At 38.1% G+C, this 19,169-nt stretch overlaps 1 protein-coding gene and 1 long non-coding RNA gene across 3 annotated transcripts in view; both read right to left on the bottom strand.

Annotated features, from left to right (window-relative positions):
• Positions 1-19,169, bottom strand: part of FOXK2 (forkhead box K2) — a 31,361-nt gene that overhangs the window by 9,210 nt on the left and 2,982 nt on the right. For both annotated transcript variants that reach the window (XM_083429678.1, XM_083429677.1), the window contains exons 2-3: positions 6,347-6,541; positions 403-550 (exon numbers count right to left, since the gene is read on the bottom strand). In XM_083429678.1, coding sequence (XP_083285804.1) covers positions 403-550; positions 6,347-6,541 — 343 coding nt within the window. The remainder of the gene's footprint in view (positions 1-402; positions 551-6,346; positions 6,542-19,169) is intronic.
• On the bottom strand, positions 6,880-11,441 carry LOC310672497. The gene is made up of 2 exons (XR_014508630.1): positions 7,192-11,441; positions 6,880-7,054 (listed from the first exon to the last, which is right to left on the bottom strand). It is a non-coding gene; the product is annotated as an uncharacterized lncRNA (long non-coding RNA).

Here is a 19,169-nt window from a genome sequence, read left to right as displayed (position 1 = left end):
CAAGCAGAGAGTTGGACTACATTGCCTACATTGCCTTTGACTCTGTGGTTGCATATTTGATGCCTTTCCTTTTTGAAACTAACTTTTATAGGCTTTAGCATTTTCAATATTCCAACACACAGAATGGATATAATTTGAAAGATATATTAGAAAATCACTTGACAACAAAAAAGAAAATTGCGAAAGTATAATCTTCTAGCTTTATGATACTTTCTTAGCATTCTGTAGCATCCAAACTAAATACAGCACAGATATACAGGATACATGTTGTTTTCTATTTCAAACTACTAAACCACATATCGTTATTATTGCTACTTTTGCTTTTTCCAACCAATACATTTCCATTAGTGTAACACAGAACTCAAGAATCAATGTTACAATATTGATTCCAATCAAACTTACCTTTGGGCTATCTCCACCAGATGCTTCTTTGTCATTTTCTGACTGTGAATTGTCAGCCACTAGATGTAGGTCAGATGGTATTACACGGCCCATTTTGTACCCTGAAGAACCTGCACCACGAGGGCTAGATGGGCAGGAATTTGCAGCACTGTAGAATAGGAAGAGTATATCCATTACAGAGTATACCCACCCACAAATTAAAAATATCAAACACCCCTGGTTACAAAATAAATCATACAATTAAGAACCTCAATCATTTCCACAATAACCCTTATAAGTCTCTCAGCATTGTGAACTTTAGTAGTTATGGGGAAAGGGATCACTGGGATCTCTTTCTTAAAGATAACATTAACCGCTATTTTATGAATGTGATGTTTCTCTAACGGAATTGAACTTACATGTAAACATTTTTAGAAAACTGTTCTTCAGAGTCTAGTGCTTTACTTGTGTCTTCAACAGTATATATGAAAATGGACGGACAAGCCTTAAACAAGGATGTGGCATCTCAAAATGTAGAACTACACAAGTAGAACAAGTACAGCTGCAGAAGAAACTGCTCAGTTGAAACACATGGAGTACAAAACTCAATGTGGTGAGACAAAGAGCCTTGACAAAGCCTGAGTAAAGAGATCACACTGTCAAATCCAATTTCTCTTATAGGACATAGTGCTGGGGAAAAGATATGGAGGCTACATTTGCCAATTCACTGATGCCTTGATGAAAATACTCCGTGTAAACAGTGGTTACAGCACAAATCTGAATGCTCTTTTTGAGGGGGAAAGAGAGGGGTCACTCACCAATGAAGGCAGTAGTGAGTGACATAGGGGAAGAAGCAGGCTTTACTTTCCTGTTACTATTAGATTAGGAAAATGTTAACATCTTGGCAGAAGTCTCACATGCTCTCAATATAGAGAAAACAATCCCTCTTAAGGTCAAGAAATGTTTGATTCTACCTAGTTTTTCAAAAAGTGTGGTGCTGCCCTCTAGCAAGTGTGAAGAGCAGCCAGCCTTCGTTTCAACTTGGAAGCTGCGAGGTCTTCAAGCAACATCTTCCAACAGCACATGGGAGGCTTGACAGGTTGAGGGAGGGAGGTAATTATTGTTTTAGCGGTAAAGTGGTCCAAATGCTGGTTTTTAATGCCACAGCTGCGTCCTCCTGCATTACTGTAAGACTGTAAAGAGACAGAAGAGTCTCCAGGCTGTAATCTGGCAATCTTACTAGATGCAAGGATTGCTTGTTAAATATGGAAGTGGTTGCATATAGATGCCAACTGTCACATATTAGTTTGGAATAGATATCTGTATATATAGGCAAATCTCTCACATGTGTCCAGTGACTACAGTCAGATCAAATGAGGAACTACATTCAGGATGGTAACCTTAGGAATGCAAAGAATTGTTTTAGGTGCATTTCTCAGGTTAGATTTGAGGTAGCTGAGGACACACCAGTAATGGACATCAGTTACAAAAGAAATGCTACAATGATCTAAATCCTCTTCAGGATATAGTGGGCTATAGTGAGAAGGGCAGTAAACCAATTCAAAAGATTTCAAAAAAGAATGATATAAGTGAACATATAATTTGTTTATTCTTCACAATGAACAATACCAAAAACTTTGTTAGATCGGATAATACAACAGAGACTAATGATCAACCTGTGGAGAAAAGGGAACCAACTGACTCCAGAGCTACTGTTGTTCTGCTGCATGCCCACAATAGTATTGGCTTATGGGCCTATTTCAGCATTTCAAACTGAGTATCTATCAACTTTATTTGTGGAAGTTTTTAGAATGAACTTATTTTTAAAAAGCATTCAGAATGTTGACTTCTAAAATGTACAACTGATAAAACAAATCAGCTTTAGAAAAGCACCTGCATGACAAAGACATACCCACCCCTGAACAGCATCACTATCCAGACAACAGTCAACTATTGCCAACCCACCTATTAGATGGAGAATAAGCCCACATAATGGCTCCATCTTCAATTTAATTTTCAGCAAACACTATGGTGAGATCCAAACACACTATCTACATGTGTGAGTGGAAGGAGCTTCCTTTCATGTGCAGGGGGAAAGGCCGTATCTCCGCTGACAACAGTCCCTCATGATATTCTGCTCCAAAGGATCTTCAGGCTTTGGATGGGGCTTTCTGGGTGGAGGCTGACACTTAATGGAGTGGAAAGCTTAAAAGTTCCTGTGTGCAAAAGGAGCAGGGATTCGCATATATTTTGACCCTTGCCTACAGGTTCTCAATAGGGCCTCCACCCAATTAAAAGGAAATTAACAGCATGCAATTTTAAATTAATTAAATTTGTCTATGACTACAAATAGTTTTGAAGAGAACAAAAAGCCATTTGATGATCCATGTGCATGTCATAGCAGATAATGTCTTAGAATATTAATTCTTTTTTATGTTAAACAAAGAAAAGGAATGCTTTTTCTAAGATGGTGCCTGCCATGTGTAGGTGTTTTTTTTTTTAAAAAAGTACTTATATATAATTATTATTTTTACATGTGCTGCCCATCTAATAAGGGCACATTTTAATCAGCCAATTTAAACTTACCTTAGCCAATTTAGCTTAGTTTTTAATATAGATCTTATCTGGTAATATAGTTGGAGTCAATAATTTATGCAGCTCCAATCAGTACTGTGAAGATGCTGTAAGGAGGAATCTTAAAAGCCTGATTCACCCTTGATCTCTCATAATTAATGCATTTTGAGTCTTTAAACACAGAAGTTTGGTATCATCATTGGGGGAAAAGTTCCATGAAAAATATTGGCATCTCTGGGTCTTCCTTTTACCTTGTTCATATAAATGTGCCGGGTAACACACAGAAGTTCTAGTCAGTTCTCCCTTGAGAAAGATTATATGGTCACAATTGCTTCTCTTGAGATATGTTGTTTATGTTTTGTTCTGATAGGAAAGAATTTGCATGGGCGAATGTTTGTTTTGATACCAAGAATCAACCAATGTGATTTTATATTTATGTGCCTCAGAAGCTGCTGGACATGTTTTATTTTGACAAAGCAACTGGAATAAAATGCGTAATGTATTATAATTTCCCAAAAATAACACATGCACAAAAAGGTAGTTTAAAATAAAACTCCAGGGTGCCTGTATGCAACCACACTGTGTGATTCTCATTTTAGCTACAGAACCTCACTGCCACTCCAGCTCCCCATGACCTCCAGGAGTAGCTTTTTGGAGGGCAGTGATGAGAGATTGTGGTAAGAAGGGGAGTTAGGAGCACACACAAAAGTCATAGCATGTGCACAGAATGCTGCATGGATAATTCTTTAGATTTCAGCATTTATAATGTAGTGCCTTTCCTAAATTTTTTTCAAAGCAGCCACGACTATTATTTTTAATGCTGTAAAGCTGAAAAGCCTTGTAATGTTTTTGAAGTTATTTTGAATACTATTTTTAATGCTATAAAGTTGAAAAGTCCTCCCTCTTCTCCCTACAATCCGCTCTGGAGTGTTGGGAAGAAACCCAGAAAAGGTGTGTGGGGTTCACAGGAGCACATGGGGAAAGGAAAGGGAGGGGAAATTCTACTGAATGAACAGGGATGATCCTTTAAGGTCAATGACTTCAATGGATACAGCCCACATACTCTAGGCAACACAAAGACAACTGTAATAGATCTACAGAAGCATTGTGATTCATTACTTGTTATGTAGACACTGCAGTCTTGAGTTAAAATCAACCACACACATTTTTCACTGAACATACTACTACACACAAATCATGATTCCAAAGTCTCAGCTCAAGTCACAGTTTTGCCACCTTTGTTGGTGCAAAACCAACTTAAATATTCTTAAATGTACTCTGCACATTCTAGCTGCTTAAAATATTTTGCAAATGACATCCAAATTGCCTTTGCATCCTTGGTAATAATGATTTAGTTAAATTGCAATTAGAGATGCCTGCATACCCAACTTTTCTCCCCAAAAGAGATCAATTCTTTGCAAGTGTTCCAAGTGAACGCTCACAAAGGATCAAGACCATACAAGCAATCACTTTCAGCTCTTGCAAGGAACCAGAGTCCTCTGCCATCTCATCCCCTTCTACTACTTTAGGGTCTCAAAACCTACTCAGGGCAGGGATGTGGTGGACATTTTCCCACATCCCAACCCAACCTCCAACTGGAGAAGGCACTGAGGGTCAGGGACACTGAGAAATCCCACAGAACAAAAATAAGATGGACATGCAAGCCGGAACTAATACTTTTCTTAATCTAATACTTTTTATTTTAGTATTTTCTTTTTGAAAGTGTTACCATAAAACACAGCATTGCATTGCATCCAACTAAGTCACTGCTTAAACAGAATGACACAGTGGAATTTCCCTTCCGTCCCTCCCCTATGTGCTTCCCCCTCAAATCTCCAGATTAGATTTGGGGGTACAGGGAAGACGGAGAAGTTCAGTTGTGTCGTTTGAGTCATACATTTTGCTTAACTTAATTCATAGAGATTAAGATAGTCAACACAACAGAAACACCTGTTTGTGAGGTGTTGGCTGACCATTATATAAACAGAAACACCTTTGGCTCTCCCCCCCCCCCTATTTGCATTTGTGCTGTTAAGACTTTCCGTCTCAGCAATTTTTCACATCTTAGTCAACCATTCCCTACTAGAGAGAGAGAGCACTTATTGGAGGCAAAAAAAATAGCTGCTATAAAAAATATCAGGTGAATTTTCCCACATTTTAATTAACTGAATTATCAATACAACTCAACAAAATATGTATAAGCTTCAAACAAAATAAATAAAGATGGCTTATTAAAGAGATGGTCCATGTTGTTAAGTGACTTTGAGCATGCCCACCACCCATATAAAACCAGCTATTAGGTTACTACATAGTCAACATTTATCATGGTTCTTAAACTCAATCTAATGTTCCCAGGAATCCCAGCAGGTATGAATCATTGGTTCACAAAATGTTCCAAGTCTGACAATTTCTAAACACTCACATATTGAAAGCCAAACTAGAGACAACAGCAGCAGACCTCTCCTTTTAAATGCAATTTCCCCCAGTCATGTAGTTTAGGAGCAAAGGGGGCATGTGAGTGGGAACTGCAGAACCTTATTTCCACATCCACAGTGGAAGTTAGGTGATCATGGAAGGTATTCAGCACCACTCACCAGCATGCCTCTCTTCCTCTTAAAACTGAAACATCTGTCAGGACCCACACTCTTGTTAGCGTCTTCCTAATCCATCAAACTAGCAGCACCAAAAGTAAAGGTGCTGGAGACTGACCCAGGCCACAGTGGTTTAGATCTGGCACCCTTGAACCAGAAATACTTGGCTTGGATCTTCCAGAGCCTGAAACTCAAAAGCCTGAACCCACCCAAGGAAGTAACTCTCTTCATGACAGGAACCCGAATCACCATGTTGGCCCACCCATCACTACAGGCAGTTAGCCCAGAGAGAAGTGTTATGAGTGGAGAAGGAAGAATGCTGGGCTTCAAGCTAAGAGTCCTGCTGCTTTAAGGTCTTCTACACCTTAAGGAAGAGAAAGTGCTTTGGAAGCTGATATGCAGACATAAAAGGATTTAGTTCAATCCTAGCATTTGTGGTTAGTTTGCTCACTTGGAGCTTTCCATGGTGCTGTCTTGCCCCATGGGCATACTATCAAGGTAAGCAAAGGGCATCCTCTCTCACCTACTTTATATATAATTGGGGCAAACCCACAATGAAAAATATGTGTCTGAAACCATCACCTCTAGTCTGGCCTTGAGTGATCCATAGTACTGTAAATTCAAGTAAGACCAGCACAATTAGGTGGCTGAAGAGAATGTGCAAGTCTACAGTTTATTCCCAGGTTGAGCTGAGCTCCAAGTTTTACTGCACAAATGAAAACTTCAAGTGATGTATTACTTCATATTAAATTCTGTGGTCCTATATTAATTGTGCATGCAGTATCACAATGTCTAAATACCTGATGGTTCCTGTGGGAGAAGGGAGAGGGCTGATCAGGTGAGCCATGTTGTCTGGAATGTTTATTGTTAGGGGAGAGATCTGGGGTTGCACAGGTTTCACTGGGGACTGCGGGGACTCCTGTTTTTCTCTTTTTTCATTGGATAAAGCTGTAAATGTTATCTTGATGTTTGTGCTGGGAAACCTGAATGTACATCTGCAAAATAAAAACAAAATGCACTTATTAATTGGAAGAGTATAAATTTTTATTATTTGCATAATTTCATCAGTATTACTTTACCTTAAAAAAATGTTAATTGTAAAGTGTTATTTCAGGTTACAAAATGAGCAATTACTATTTGCAGTTTTTAAAAAGTCTTAACACAGAGAACTGAACACACATATAAAGACCAAAACTAGCATTCACAGAAATAGCATAGTAGCATGAAAAGCTAGATTTGAATCAAAAGCCTTAGTCCAACACACTGACCTAAAATTGGTTAGGAAACGATCCATACTTCATAAAAGGGCATACATTAAAAACCTCAAGAACTCTTTTATTTTTATAGGTTACTGCCCTTTTCTCTAGTTTCTGGAGAACATTTCAAAATACAGTACATAGTACCTTGGGGTGTGTATGTTATATTCTGGGTGGAGGGGTAGTGTGTAAAACTGAAATCATGTCTAGTCAGAACAACCCCCTAGAACCACTTCTACATGAAAACCTTACCTGCTAGAGCCAGTGTGAGATCTCACAGGGTCACCTGAGATATCGCAAAAGCATCCATAGCCCACACAAGAGTTTCCCAGAGTCCAAGGTTGAGAAATTAAAAGCTCTTTCCACGCAGGAAAACTCAGCAAGCAAACAGCTTTTAAACTCTCCACCTCGCATGCATTTAATTTGTGTGATATCAGCTGGCTAGCTGCCAAGCGCATAGAACTGTGATTGTGCAAGTTAAATGTGTGCAAGTTGTGATGCAAGTTAAATGTGTGCAAGTTATGGCAGGATTCCAACCAACTTGTTCAGCTGAGATAACTCTGACAACCAGGGGCTGCTTCAAACAGTTGAATGTCATGGGGGTGGAGGAAGAAATAACTGTATAGAAATACTGTGTTCTTTATTCCTGATACATTTTGAAATCTGCTCTTTCAGGGACATAGACCTAGTTTGTTAAAGCTATAATTAATCGTTATCCACATTAGTCAATAATATAAATACATACACATTCACACAAAATAGCTTTCTTATCTGAATATTTCAAAGGATATCTCCAACATATATTACACAGTTACAAAGGTACAGAAATCAGAAACCAAAACAATCCAGTGATTGGAACACCTATGAAGGTAACAAATAATGAAAAGCATACCCCACCCCCCAAAAAATCTCCTTCTCATAGTACTAGAACTCTGGGTTACTCAGTGAATCAGGGTAGGTTCAAGATGGATGACAGTGCTTTTCACAGTGCTTAACCATGGCAATAGTAATACTGTGTCAGATGGCTTTAAAAGGGAATTAAGACAAAATCATGGAAGTGAAGTCTATAAAAAGATATTAGCTATATTTTCCTAGTGGTGCAACAATACTAGCACATTTGCAAAGCCAACAGGGTTGTGAATGGTTTCAAATGGGATGGGGGACCATGTGTTGAGATTCCTGCATTGAAGCGGGTTGGGCTAGATGACCCTCAGGGTCACTTCCAACTCTACCAATTCTATGATTCTATGACAAGCAAATGGACTCAGGTTCAGAGGCACTATACCAGATGTTGAGGACAGGCAGCAGGGAAGGGTAACCCTAACTGTGAGCTTCCTAGAAACATCTGGCCTCTGGAAGCAGAATGCTGGACTAGATGGAGAGTTGGAGTGATCCAAGAGAGTTCTTATTTAGACTGAAAATAAGATGCACAACCAACTCCTCCATAAACTGGACCAAATTTCCTCCCTACACTATATGTATTTTTACAAGCATGACACCCCATAAGTTTAGCTCATACCGATTTTTCCATAAAAATAATTTCAGGCCAACAGCAACTAACACCAATTGAAGCCACTTCTGGAAAACATACTTCACTTGCAATTACAAATCCTACCATACTTTGCAACATTAAACCATATAAAATTTAAACCTCCAAGGCTACCAAAGAAAAGAGCTCTAAAGAAACCAAACACAGCATCCTTGCACAGACTGAAAGGAACCCTGAAAGAAATCTGCCTGCAGGCAGTAGTTACTGTAGAAACCAAGCTCTTCATCGTTTTCCTCCAAGCAGAAGACACAAAAGAGCTGGAAAGCAGGGATCGATGGGAAGCAGCTTATAAAGCTGCTTGTCACATCAGCTGCAGGAAAACCAGACACTAATTCATTAAAACTACCCATGTAATGCCTCTGGAATTTGAGGCTCCATCGTCTGCAAGTACAAAAGAAACTCTGCCTATGGAAACGCTGCACTTTTAAGTATTTGGCATCTTTCAACACAAAAGCTAAGCACAGGCTGGTTGTGTGGTCTCTAAATTTCATCTTCAACCTTAAGAACATGAATGAATATAATTTGTCTGGAAGAAGACTGCATGTCTACACTTGCTTCAGATTTATAAATGGCTGTTTCAGCATCTTAAACAACTTATGCCACTTTGAAGTAATAGAACAGTTGCTTCAAAATCAAGCCAACTTTCCCCCTTTCAGTTTATTATTCTTTCCTGCTGTTAAATTAATTCATATTGTAAGCAGAAAAGGATTTTCTATTCTATAACCACTGTAAGCATCTATGTTTCCATGTGAGAAGGTCAACAAACAAAAAGCTGTGCCCTTCTATTAGACACTTACCCAACTTTTCATTCATATGCAAGCAGGTAAGTGTCTCTTTGGTGTAGTAACATTTAGGCCACATCACACCAATCAACAACATACATTTCGAGCAGCTACTTGTAAGTTTTGACTAAATTTCTGGATAAACACTTTTTTTCTGTTAGAAAAGTTCTCATAATACCAAAAAGAAGACAACAAGCCAGATGTTTTTAGGAGTATGAAGGTTGCATATAACTTAGCATCTTCACCTGAACACAAAATTAAGGCTATATACTGAGATAATGTGGCTGTGTTTACTGTGATTTGGAGAGTACATTATTTATATCCCACCTTTTTTTCATGTATGACAACATACATACAAGGCTTTCATTATTCAAAAGTCATCTGAGAGAAGACTTTTTTCCCTTTTGGTATCTGTATTTTATCTTTTAAAAAAATAGTGATCAGCCACTATTTCTTGCCAAAGGCATCTCAAAGCAACTTACAACCAACCAACCAACAACCCATATAGAAACGTTAAAATGAAGAATACACTACCCTAATTTTCAAGCAGTGAGAGATTCCAGGCAGGGGTTTCATGCACTTACCCAAGGCTTGGTTTCCTGGAAATAAGAGACAAAAGAGACTGCGGTGTCTTTAGGGTATTTGGTTTATTTACACATATATGCAACCTGAACATAAGCTGCAGGGGCTTACAGCATTAACAACACTCCAAAATTTATTGTTTCTCCCATAGTCACGGGCTTGGATTCTAGCAGAAATCAAGCATGTCTCTCTCCCAGCTTCTGCTGCCGCCAGGTTCTGCCCGTATTGCTTTTATGTATCTGCTGGTGCTTTAAATTGTTTATATATATGAGGTTTTAATTGCTTTTATTATAAAAGTTTTATAATAAAAGTTTTATACATGTAACTGTTCTGGTGTGTTTTATACAAGCAATTGCTCCATATGTTTTTATTGTATTGTAAATTGCTTTGGGGTGTGTCATGGGAAGTGTTCACAAATGAAATAAGTAATAATTAAAAAATAATGAACACATCAGATTTCAAATGGTCTCCCATCCAGGCACCAACCAGATCCAGACCTGCTTAGTTTTGGATGCCTGCCTTGAGCGACTTTCAATTAGTGATTGAAAGATCAGTTTTTCCCCAGTCAGTATCACTTTCATATGTATTCAATCATAAGTCCATTCTTTTTTTTAAAAAAAAACTGCACTAAAATCCATTGACAACGTAAGAAGCCAAGGACATAGGCTGGTAGGCTCATCTGTTCTAACTCTTGATGCTAATTCCATCTAGCCCAATGTTTTATTTAGACATGTTTGCTGTAGCTTCTGAAGGGAACAATAAAATTAAAAACCTGGACTACAAAATACTGTAATGTGTATATAATGTCTATAATGTGACTATATTGTGCAAATCTTATGCAAGCCATTTTGAGAGCCTTTTCTTACTACAAAACGAGATATATTAAATCAAACAAACACACTGTTCAATTCATGGAATCATACATTTTATGCACTCTTACTTCTGAAGGAGGAGGAATCTATGAATGATGCAAGCTGCTGAGGTAGCCAACATAACAACAAAGCAGTGTTGTTTTCAGCAATATACAGCACAGGTTACGGCCTAATTAATCTGTAACCTTTTAGTTCCACACTCTCCTAGACAAGCCCAGTCAGCATATGGTCCAACAAGATCAGCATATCACTTAAACTTAACAACCCATGAAGCAGTGCACCTAAGCATTCTTCAGATTAACCATTAAGAGCATCTACTTTTCAACAGTTTTCTAAGCACATCATTTTGGACATATTCCTACAGATTTGCTACTTTGACATACTATACTTAAAACCTGTCCCACTGAAATCTGATTAATGCCTGACAATAAGAGCAGACATTTTCAATAGCCTCTCAAGTCCTATGCCAGTGTTTCCCAAATCTTGAGCTTATGCCACCCTCGTGAGCTTATTCTGTATTCTATCCCCACCCCAAATCCAGAATTATTAAGTCTGTTCCACAGCTGGGTGTGCGGAGATCCTTGCATACAGTCATGTACATGCAACTTGCTGGTGTTCACAAAAATCTGTGGACTGCGGAACTAACTGATTACTAGCATTAGAAAAGATAGCAAGCCATATCTGATACTTCCTAAAACAGGAGCAGGCAATGTGGTGCCCTCCAAAAGTTTTGGACTCCAACTCCCATCAGCCACAGCTACATGGCACAAATGGTAAGAGACTATGACTACTGTAGTCTACAATATCTGGCTATCTACTGTAGTCTACAATATCTGGCTATCTCTGTCCTAAAACTATATACAGTGGTGCCCCGCAAGACGAATGCCTCGCAAGACGGAAAACCCGCTAGACGAAAGGGTTTTCCGTTTTGGAGGTGCTTCGCAAAACGAATTTCCTATGGGCTTGCTTCGCAAGACGAAAATGTCTTGCGATTCCTGGGGGTTTTTTTCCGCTCCCTACCCCCTTTTTCTAAGGCACTAAGCTGCTAATAGCCTTTTAGCAGCTAATCCGCTAATCCCTTAAGCCTTTAATAGCCGCTAATAGCGCTAATCCACTAATGGGGTTGCTTCGCAAGACAAAAAAACCGCTAGACGAAGAGACTCCCAGAATGGATTCTTTTCGTCTTGCGAGGCACCACTGTATAGGAGAACACCATTAGAACAAAGCAGGTCATTAAAGCAGTCAGAGGGGAAGCAGCCATCCTCACAAATCCAGGGGAAATCCTCTAAAAGCTCTTCTAGCATTAATAATACTACTACTACTAATAATAATAATAATTTGTACCCTGCCCATCTGACTGGGTTGCCCCAACCACTCTGGGCGCCTTCCATCTAATATAAAAACACAATCAAACATAAAAATCCACCAATGTCTTGACACCTTTTCCAGGCCAAGCCCACATTGGGAGAATCACTGCTTTATGAGGCAGATAATATCAACCAAAGCACAAGAACCTGCTTCCTTCCCTGCTAGACCTCCACACCAGCAGCTGTGCTGCTAGTGTGGCAATGGCAAAATGCAGCTGACTGGAAGTGTGGCTGGCAAAGGATAAAGTCCTACCTTGCTGAAATGGCAGCTTTGTACCTCTAAGATGGTACAAAGACTTACATTCAGTACCTCAAACCGCTGTATATACAAAGGATTGGTGTGGAAGAATTTAAGCACTTATGGTTAATGTTAACCAAGCATATAGTACAGTCAATGAGCCAAGCTTTAGGCTGCCCCAGAAAAGGGGGTTGTATGTATCTAACTTATTTATGTTAGAGAGGTACAAGGTACTTACTGGAGAGCTATCCAAGGTTTAACACAAGAATCCAAGTAGAGAATGTAAAATTACTTAGCAAAAAACAATCAAGATTTCAAGTAAACAGTGCTTACATTTATCTTAATGACAACTTGTTGAAACAAATCAGGAAATCAATTGTTATTTTTTAAAGAAAAAAATCAGTGACACCATCTATATTCTGTTAAGAAATACAGATGGACATCTTATGTAGGGTTCAGTTCCAAGAGATTATAGTTAAAATTAACCAAAATTTCTCTGGGTTCAGACAAAGCCTAATAAGCTAATAAAAGCAAACAACCAGGGACAGCGCCATAAAAATCCAGACACAGTAGGTAAATAAACAAAATTAAAATGATATTTAAACACTCAGGAAAACAAAAGGGCCTTTGCTCCAATTGAAGATAGGCACAAGTCAAGCTTCCCTGGAGGTGTGATTCATTAAACAGGGCACAAAAGTAACCCATTCTCCAGTTGCCACCTACTGTATCAGTGACAGCAGAACTACCCCAAAAAGGACCTTAATGACCCCAAAAAGGACCTTAAGGCATGAGCATGCTCATATTGAATAAAGGTAAGCATCAGTACTTTGACTCATGTCCAGTAAGGACAGGGAACCAGATTTATGTCTCAGCATCAACAAGGTTTCGGTCCCAAAGCCTGGTTTTCTGTTAGCACTCTCATAGTAGTATTTTGCTCCAACAGCAGTTTCTGAATTCTCTTCAAAGTCAATGTTATGTATAATGCATTGTGATAGTCTAACCAGGAGGTTGCCAGGCATAGTTAACTGAGCTAGATTCCCTCTGTACAGGAAGAATTCAAACGTGTAAGGCACTCTGTGCCCCTGCCTCTCCAGTTACAAAGCTGGATGGAGGACCAGAACACAAACCTGCTTTTTCAGAAGAAGGGAAAGTTCACCCAGAACAGTTTCTACATCACTAAACTGGACAAATGAATCACCTACCAACAGCACCTCCATCTTCTCTAGCCTGAGGACCATATTAGTTGTGATAGTTTCAGCCAGCACAATGAGTACCAGTAAAGCAATGAGGCTTCCCCCCCCCCACCTCTGCAAAACCCCAAAACCAGCTCTTGGGGGTCAGGAGAACAACAAATGGGGGGGGGGAATTGTTCCACTTGGCAAACAACATTGAATTCCTCCGAGATTGTTTATTGACTCTCATTCAGTCTATAATCAAACCCAGATGCTGATCTGGTACTTACATTGCCTTCCTTGAATCAGCTGAAAATGAAAGTAGTGCTGGGTTTCACTCACTTATTGATGGCACTTAATATATAAAACAGCATGTGGGACAAGATGGAACCCTGCAGGACCCTGTAACATAAATGTCCTTGAACCAAGCTGTAGCACCTCAGCCCCACTTTCTAGAACTAGCTGTTCAGATAGGAATTAGAAACACCACAACATTGTATCCCAAATTTCCAAACTGACAGTCTGAAAAAAGAAAACGATTTCTTTTTAAAAACATAATCATAACAGTTTTTTCTGGAGGAAAGAAATGTGTGGCTTCATTGAACTCAGTGGGACTTTATTTCTGAATCAAGATGCTTAGGATCATGCTACATAGTTTCTTGGATTATTGAAACAAGCTTAAACAGACTTGCATTCCACAAAGAAAACTGCTCTTTGAATTTGCAAAATTCAGTAGGTGATCATCAGAATGTTGTTGCTTTCACACAACTGAAACTATAGATTTCAAGACATCCAGAAACAAACACTTTAGGGGAAAGTCCTCAAAGTATGGTCTGAAGACATGTGAGGCCAGTACCTAGCTGAAGCTAAGGTCAGTGCCTGTATGGAAGTTTGGTGATATATAAATGCAAATAGGGAAATAAAAATTGTGTCTACATTTTTGTTATAGTATTCACAGAGTTGATAGCAAGTGGCAATACCTACCTTTACCTTTATAGCATGCTATCTATAAATAGAAACCCAGGACTGCATAAGGAATGTTGAGATAAGATGCAGCTTCTCCTTTCAAAATCACGCCAAAACCAGAATCACTATTTTCTTCTTCGGTGAGAAACTACAATGACTACAAAAATAGCTTAATAATTATTATCTCTTCATTCACTATGCAGTCTGTGTGTCATCGACTGATTATTATGTGAATGTAAATGTCTACTCCTCCCATGAAATACTGCAAGTCACTCCAAGACAGAGAGGCAAGCCCAGCAAAACTAAAGCCAACAGGTATATCCCCACCAATCTAAAGAGTAACTGGAGAGAAAAATTAATTTGATGGAAAGAGAAAAGAAGTATGCTGCCACTATATTATCACTCATGTTTGTTTACAAGCTCTGTTTACAGAGTTTCTGTTTACCAGAACCAACACAAACACATCCATGAAAGTTCTGCAAAACTAAGTGGGACTATAGTTGCCAATGTTATTTATTATATTTAACAGAAAATTTCTGCTCATGCTATGTGACATAGTGCAATGGGCAGCGCTACAGTGAAGGCTGCCATCATGTAACCTCTGCTATGATTTTCAGGATCCAGCTACAAGCATCAACAAAAATCCAAGTTCCTCCTTTTAGTAACACTTCCTGCTGCTGCTTTTGTTGCCCCAATTTTGTTTTATGACACCGATCCAGCATTAGTAGCCTCAGTCATTACCCACAATAGATTAAGTAAGGTGATCATCTGTAGCTTATCCTCCACTCTTATATGTTAATAGGGTTGATGTGAACCCCAGCAGCACTTTGAAATATTTGCAAAACATCTTAGCAAAACCTGAACCACTTTACAATCCATGCTGCCTTCATCATGACTTAGTTAACACTCTTATAGTGCAACCCTGTAACACTGGTTTCTTATTTATAATAAGCGGGTGGGACTCTGTTAGGCTACTGGGATACATTGGGTCCCTTCCATTACAATATTTACTATGTAATATTTCAACTAGGTATCTTTTGTTTTCTGTTTTATTTTATTTCCTGTTAGAACTCAGTGCTTCACCAATGCATCTCTTTTGTTTTCTCCTCCAGGGCTCTCTGATAGCACAATAAGGAATTTAAATTAATATTGTGGGGTCCCAATTTACCATATTTCTTTGAAAATTGGAGGCTCATAATATTTGTTTCTAGCTAGAAGCTGAAAATGAGTCTTCTGGATCCCGATAACAGATTGAAATATGGTATAAGAAAGAAAGAAAGTAAATAGAGGTTTAAACTATACTGTGAATGAAAAACTAAATAAACCAAAAGGAAGGAAGACAGGGAGGCACCAGAACAGGAAACCAAGAGAAGAAAAGACCTCAAGGTGCACAATGATGCCCAATGCATTTTAAGTCAGAAGAGCTTTACCTTAGAACAACTAAAGCAGTTTCTTCTGAGGAACTGTTTAAAACAAACTTGTTCAGTTACCATTAGGAAAATACTCTTGAACTGAAATCCACTGGACTCAGATTGATTATAGCACACCCTTGAAGTCACATCTACCGGTATTCTTCATATGCTTAGAATGTAAGTGGCATATGAAAGGGCACAGAAGTCAGTTATTGCAGTTTGTAGAATACATGCAATGGCAATGTACAGTATTAACCAGCAAGCATCTCCTATGAACTGTGCCAGATGTCTAATAGTAAAAGCATTTTTTTTTTTTACTATTTAGTAACTACATTTTAGTTGATGCACAGCAGAAGTTATTCCATGGGATTCATAGTCTGTTACAAGTTTTTGATCTTGTTTATAGCAGTTGAACACCAATGCTGTTCTACACATGCTGTTCTGTCTTGGGAACAAAACTGATGCCTAGTGTTTTAAACAGAGTATTCACTAATGGGTTTAGATCAGATCTCTTGCCTTCTGTAAGTGTCTAATGTTCAAGAGCAAGAGGCTATCACCAGCTGTTTCTGTTTTCAGCATGATAAAGGTTTCTGTTCTCCTGTATTAGAAACTTATTGATGTACTACTCTTTGGGAATCCTACATTGTATTTGTTAAGAGTCAAGCTACACATTTATACTGGATTTTTGCGATTGATTTTTCTTTTTTAACTGAAATGTAGTTGTAAGTTCATTTTATATAGAGTAGCATGTGTGTTCTTTCAAGGGGTTTTTAAATCTTCCCTTCGTAATTTTCTCATAATACCCACTCCTGCTGTTTATCCAATAGGAGTTGCGGGCAAATTAGAAGCTCCCTGCAGCTCCATTTCATTTTTAAAAACATTTAATAAATCAGACATGGATTTCCCATTTAACAGGTGGTTTGACCCCAAGACAAGTAGTAAATTGAACCTTTTTAAGCAATTCCTCCTAGAGGTTCTATGGCTTACTATATCATAAGAGTAGAATTCTCTGTTCATACTACCTATGTTGAACCAAAACAAATCTTATCTCAGAAGGAACCAAATTTTAAAAATCTGCCACAGTATAGTAAGATTTATTAGTGATTCACTGGCAATTGTGCCTATTCCTTTTCTCAATGAACAGAATTTGGAAGCTAATAATTCATAAACCGACTCAGGTCAGTTTGTTTACATACAATATTGAACAGACATGCTAGTAAGAGCTAAATCAGAAGTTGTCTACAGTATAGAACTGGATTAAACGAAGCAGGGTAGAGACTCTTCATCTGAAAGAGGTACATCTTAAGCTAAGCATTCCTAAATATTGTCCTTGAAAGACTCCTTATTGTGAAAATATTATTGCTATTTGTATTTACTGCTTAAATGTATACGTTTGCATGTATTTAAAGTGATAACTACTCCTAAAGATAAGACACAACACATCACTGAGACTTCAAATAAATACCATCAAAACCAAGAAGCAATCATTGACATCATTCTTTTATTCCAGAAATGTGTGTTTATTCTGAAGACATGTACTGTATAAGCACACAATATTTTAGAGACTGAAACATGGAACACCAGTTTCTTATTTCTACTAGAAGACTACACATAACAGTATATATGACTGACTTGGACCACAGCTTTGTAACCATCTGAAAATCCACTCCTTAGCACTGGGGAAGCCTCTGGAATAGTATTGCATCTGGACAGCAACAGGGAACTGACAAAAATTGAGGGGAAGCAGAAGTGCTGTCCGCCATGTTGCAACTTGAGATCCCAATCTCTATCTAATGTTAATTCTACAGCAGTCAATAGATATCAATCATTCATGTTTTTATTACTAATGCTCAAAGCAGTGATGGCCAACCTTTGGGGCAAGTGTGTCTAAAAGTCCAGTTCACAGTATAAGAGAGTGCTACTCTATTACACACTAATGAATAGATGCAGTCCTCCTGGACTCCAATATAATTTTGATTCTAAACTACAGAGAAACTGTTGCAAAGAGGAAGCTGGCTGGAGTGCATATGGCATAATCACACTTGCAATCTTTCTGCTCCTGTCCAGGTGTGCAGATGTCTGCTACTTGAGCCACAGGTTGGCCACTTGAGCAATAAAGGATACAACTTTAAACAATTCATTTATAAATAGAAAAGTGATCAATGTGTATACCTATTAACTGCAAGGCCTCCACCTTAACTTTTGCTGTGCAGTCAACTACTACTTACCATACTTCTCAATACTTACACATTTTACATATGTATATGGATTGAGAGAAGGCTTCCATCTTTCTATGTATTAAAATATAGTTTCAAAACCTAGAATGAAGACACCCCAAGCTGTGTTTTAAAATTTTATTATTTCTAAGCTGAGTTAACTGCTATGAAAAATTAATCTGAGCAAATTTTAAAAATTATTTTAAGTGGCCAATACTGGGTTTCTAAGGTATCCAAACAGGAGGAGGGAAAACACCTGAATTTGCAATAGGGATTTGTCAGATTGGGGATTTGCCAGTATACAAACTGCTTCCTCAAAGCACAAACACTAAGCAAGATAAACACCATGGCTTGTGTGTAAAACAACTACAGTTACAGTCTGAATCAAAAATTTCTGTTTAAGATAAACAAAACCTGCTATGTAACCACGATAAGGATACATGTAACTCATAGCTGACTATCTCCATTATCAATTTCTACTAGTATTCCGGCGGATGGAACAATTCCAGGCTACTCATTGGTAGCATACACATTTGAAAATAAGTATTTTTACTATAAAGAGTAAAAGCAACTGAGTTAGCACAATATGCTAACCAATATGTCACAAAATAGATTTTTACTATACCTTCTTTAGGGTGTGGGACAACCATAACATTAATTAAGGTCAAATCTCTGAGTGTCAGACCATAAACTCCCAAGAAAAAAGGAGGATTGGTGGAGCAACAAAAAATAAAAACCCCGAAACATGGAATATAACACAGAAGGTTAATGTGAATTTCAGATACGTAACATATAAAAAATATACAAGCTAACTTAAAGCTCCCTAGTTCACAATAAATTTACAATGTGTCACTTTAAACTGAATCTCAAAGCAGGATTGCTTGTCTACAAAGAGACTTCAAGTGCATAGTACACTAATGTAAAACATTGCTTTGCACTGTGCACAAGTTGCAAAATGAGCTGTATGACTAGAAGTAACGAGAATTAAAATCCATGAGTTATTTCTAAGTAAACAGGGTAAGAAGCAAGCTACAAAACATAATTTGGAACTCTTGCACAGCTAAGCTATTCAAGCTCCATTTTAATAGTTTTTAAACCAATGATTATTAGATTTAAACAAGATCTATGTCATACAACTTTGTAAAAACCTTATTTCTTGGCAACAGAATTCAATGTTTCTTTACATGCCTTCACATTATAAAAGGATTTGA

Source organism: Podarcis tiliguerta (assembly GCF_965153285.1).
Source record: "Podarcis tiliguerta genome assembly, chromosome: 2".
NCBI classification, from domain to species: Eukaryota; Metazoa; Chordata; class Lepidosauria; order Squamata; family Lacertidae; genus Podarcis; species Podarcis tiliguerta.
Note: the sequence above shows the minus strand (reverse complement) of the source record. Positions and strands in the feature narration are given on the sequence as shown.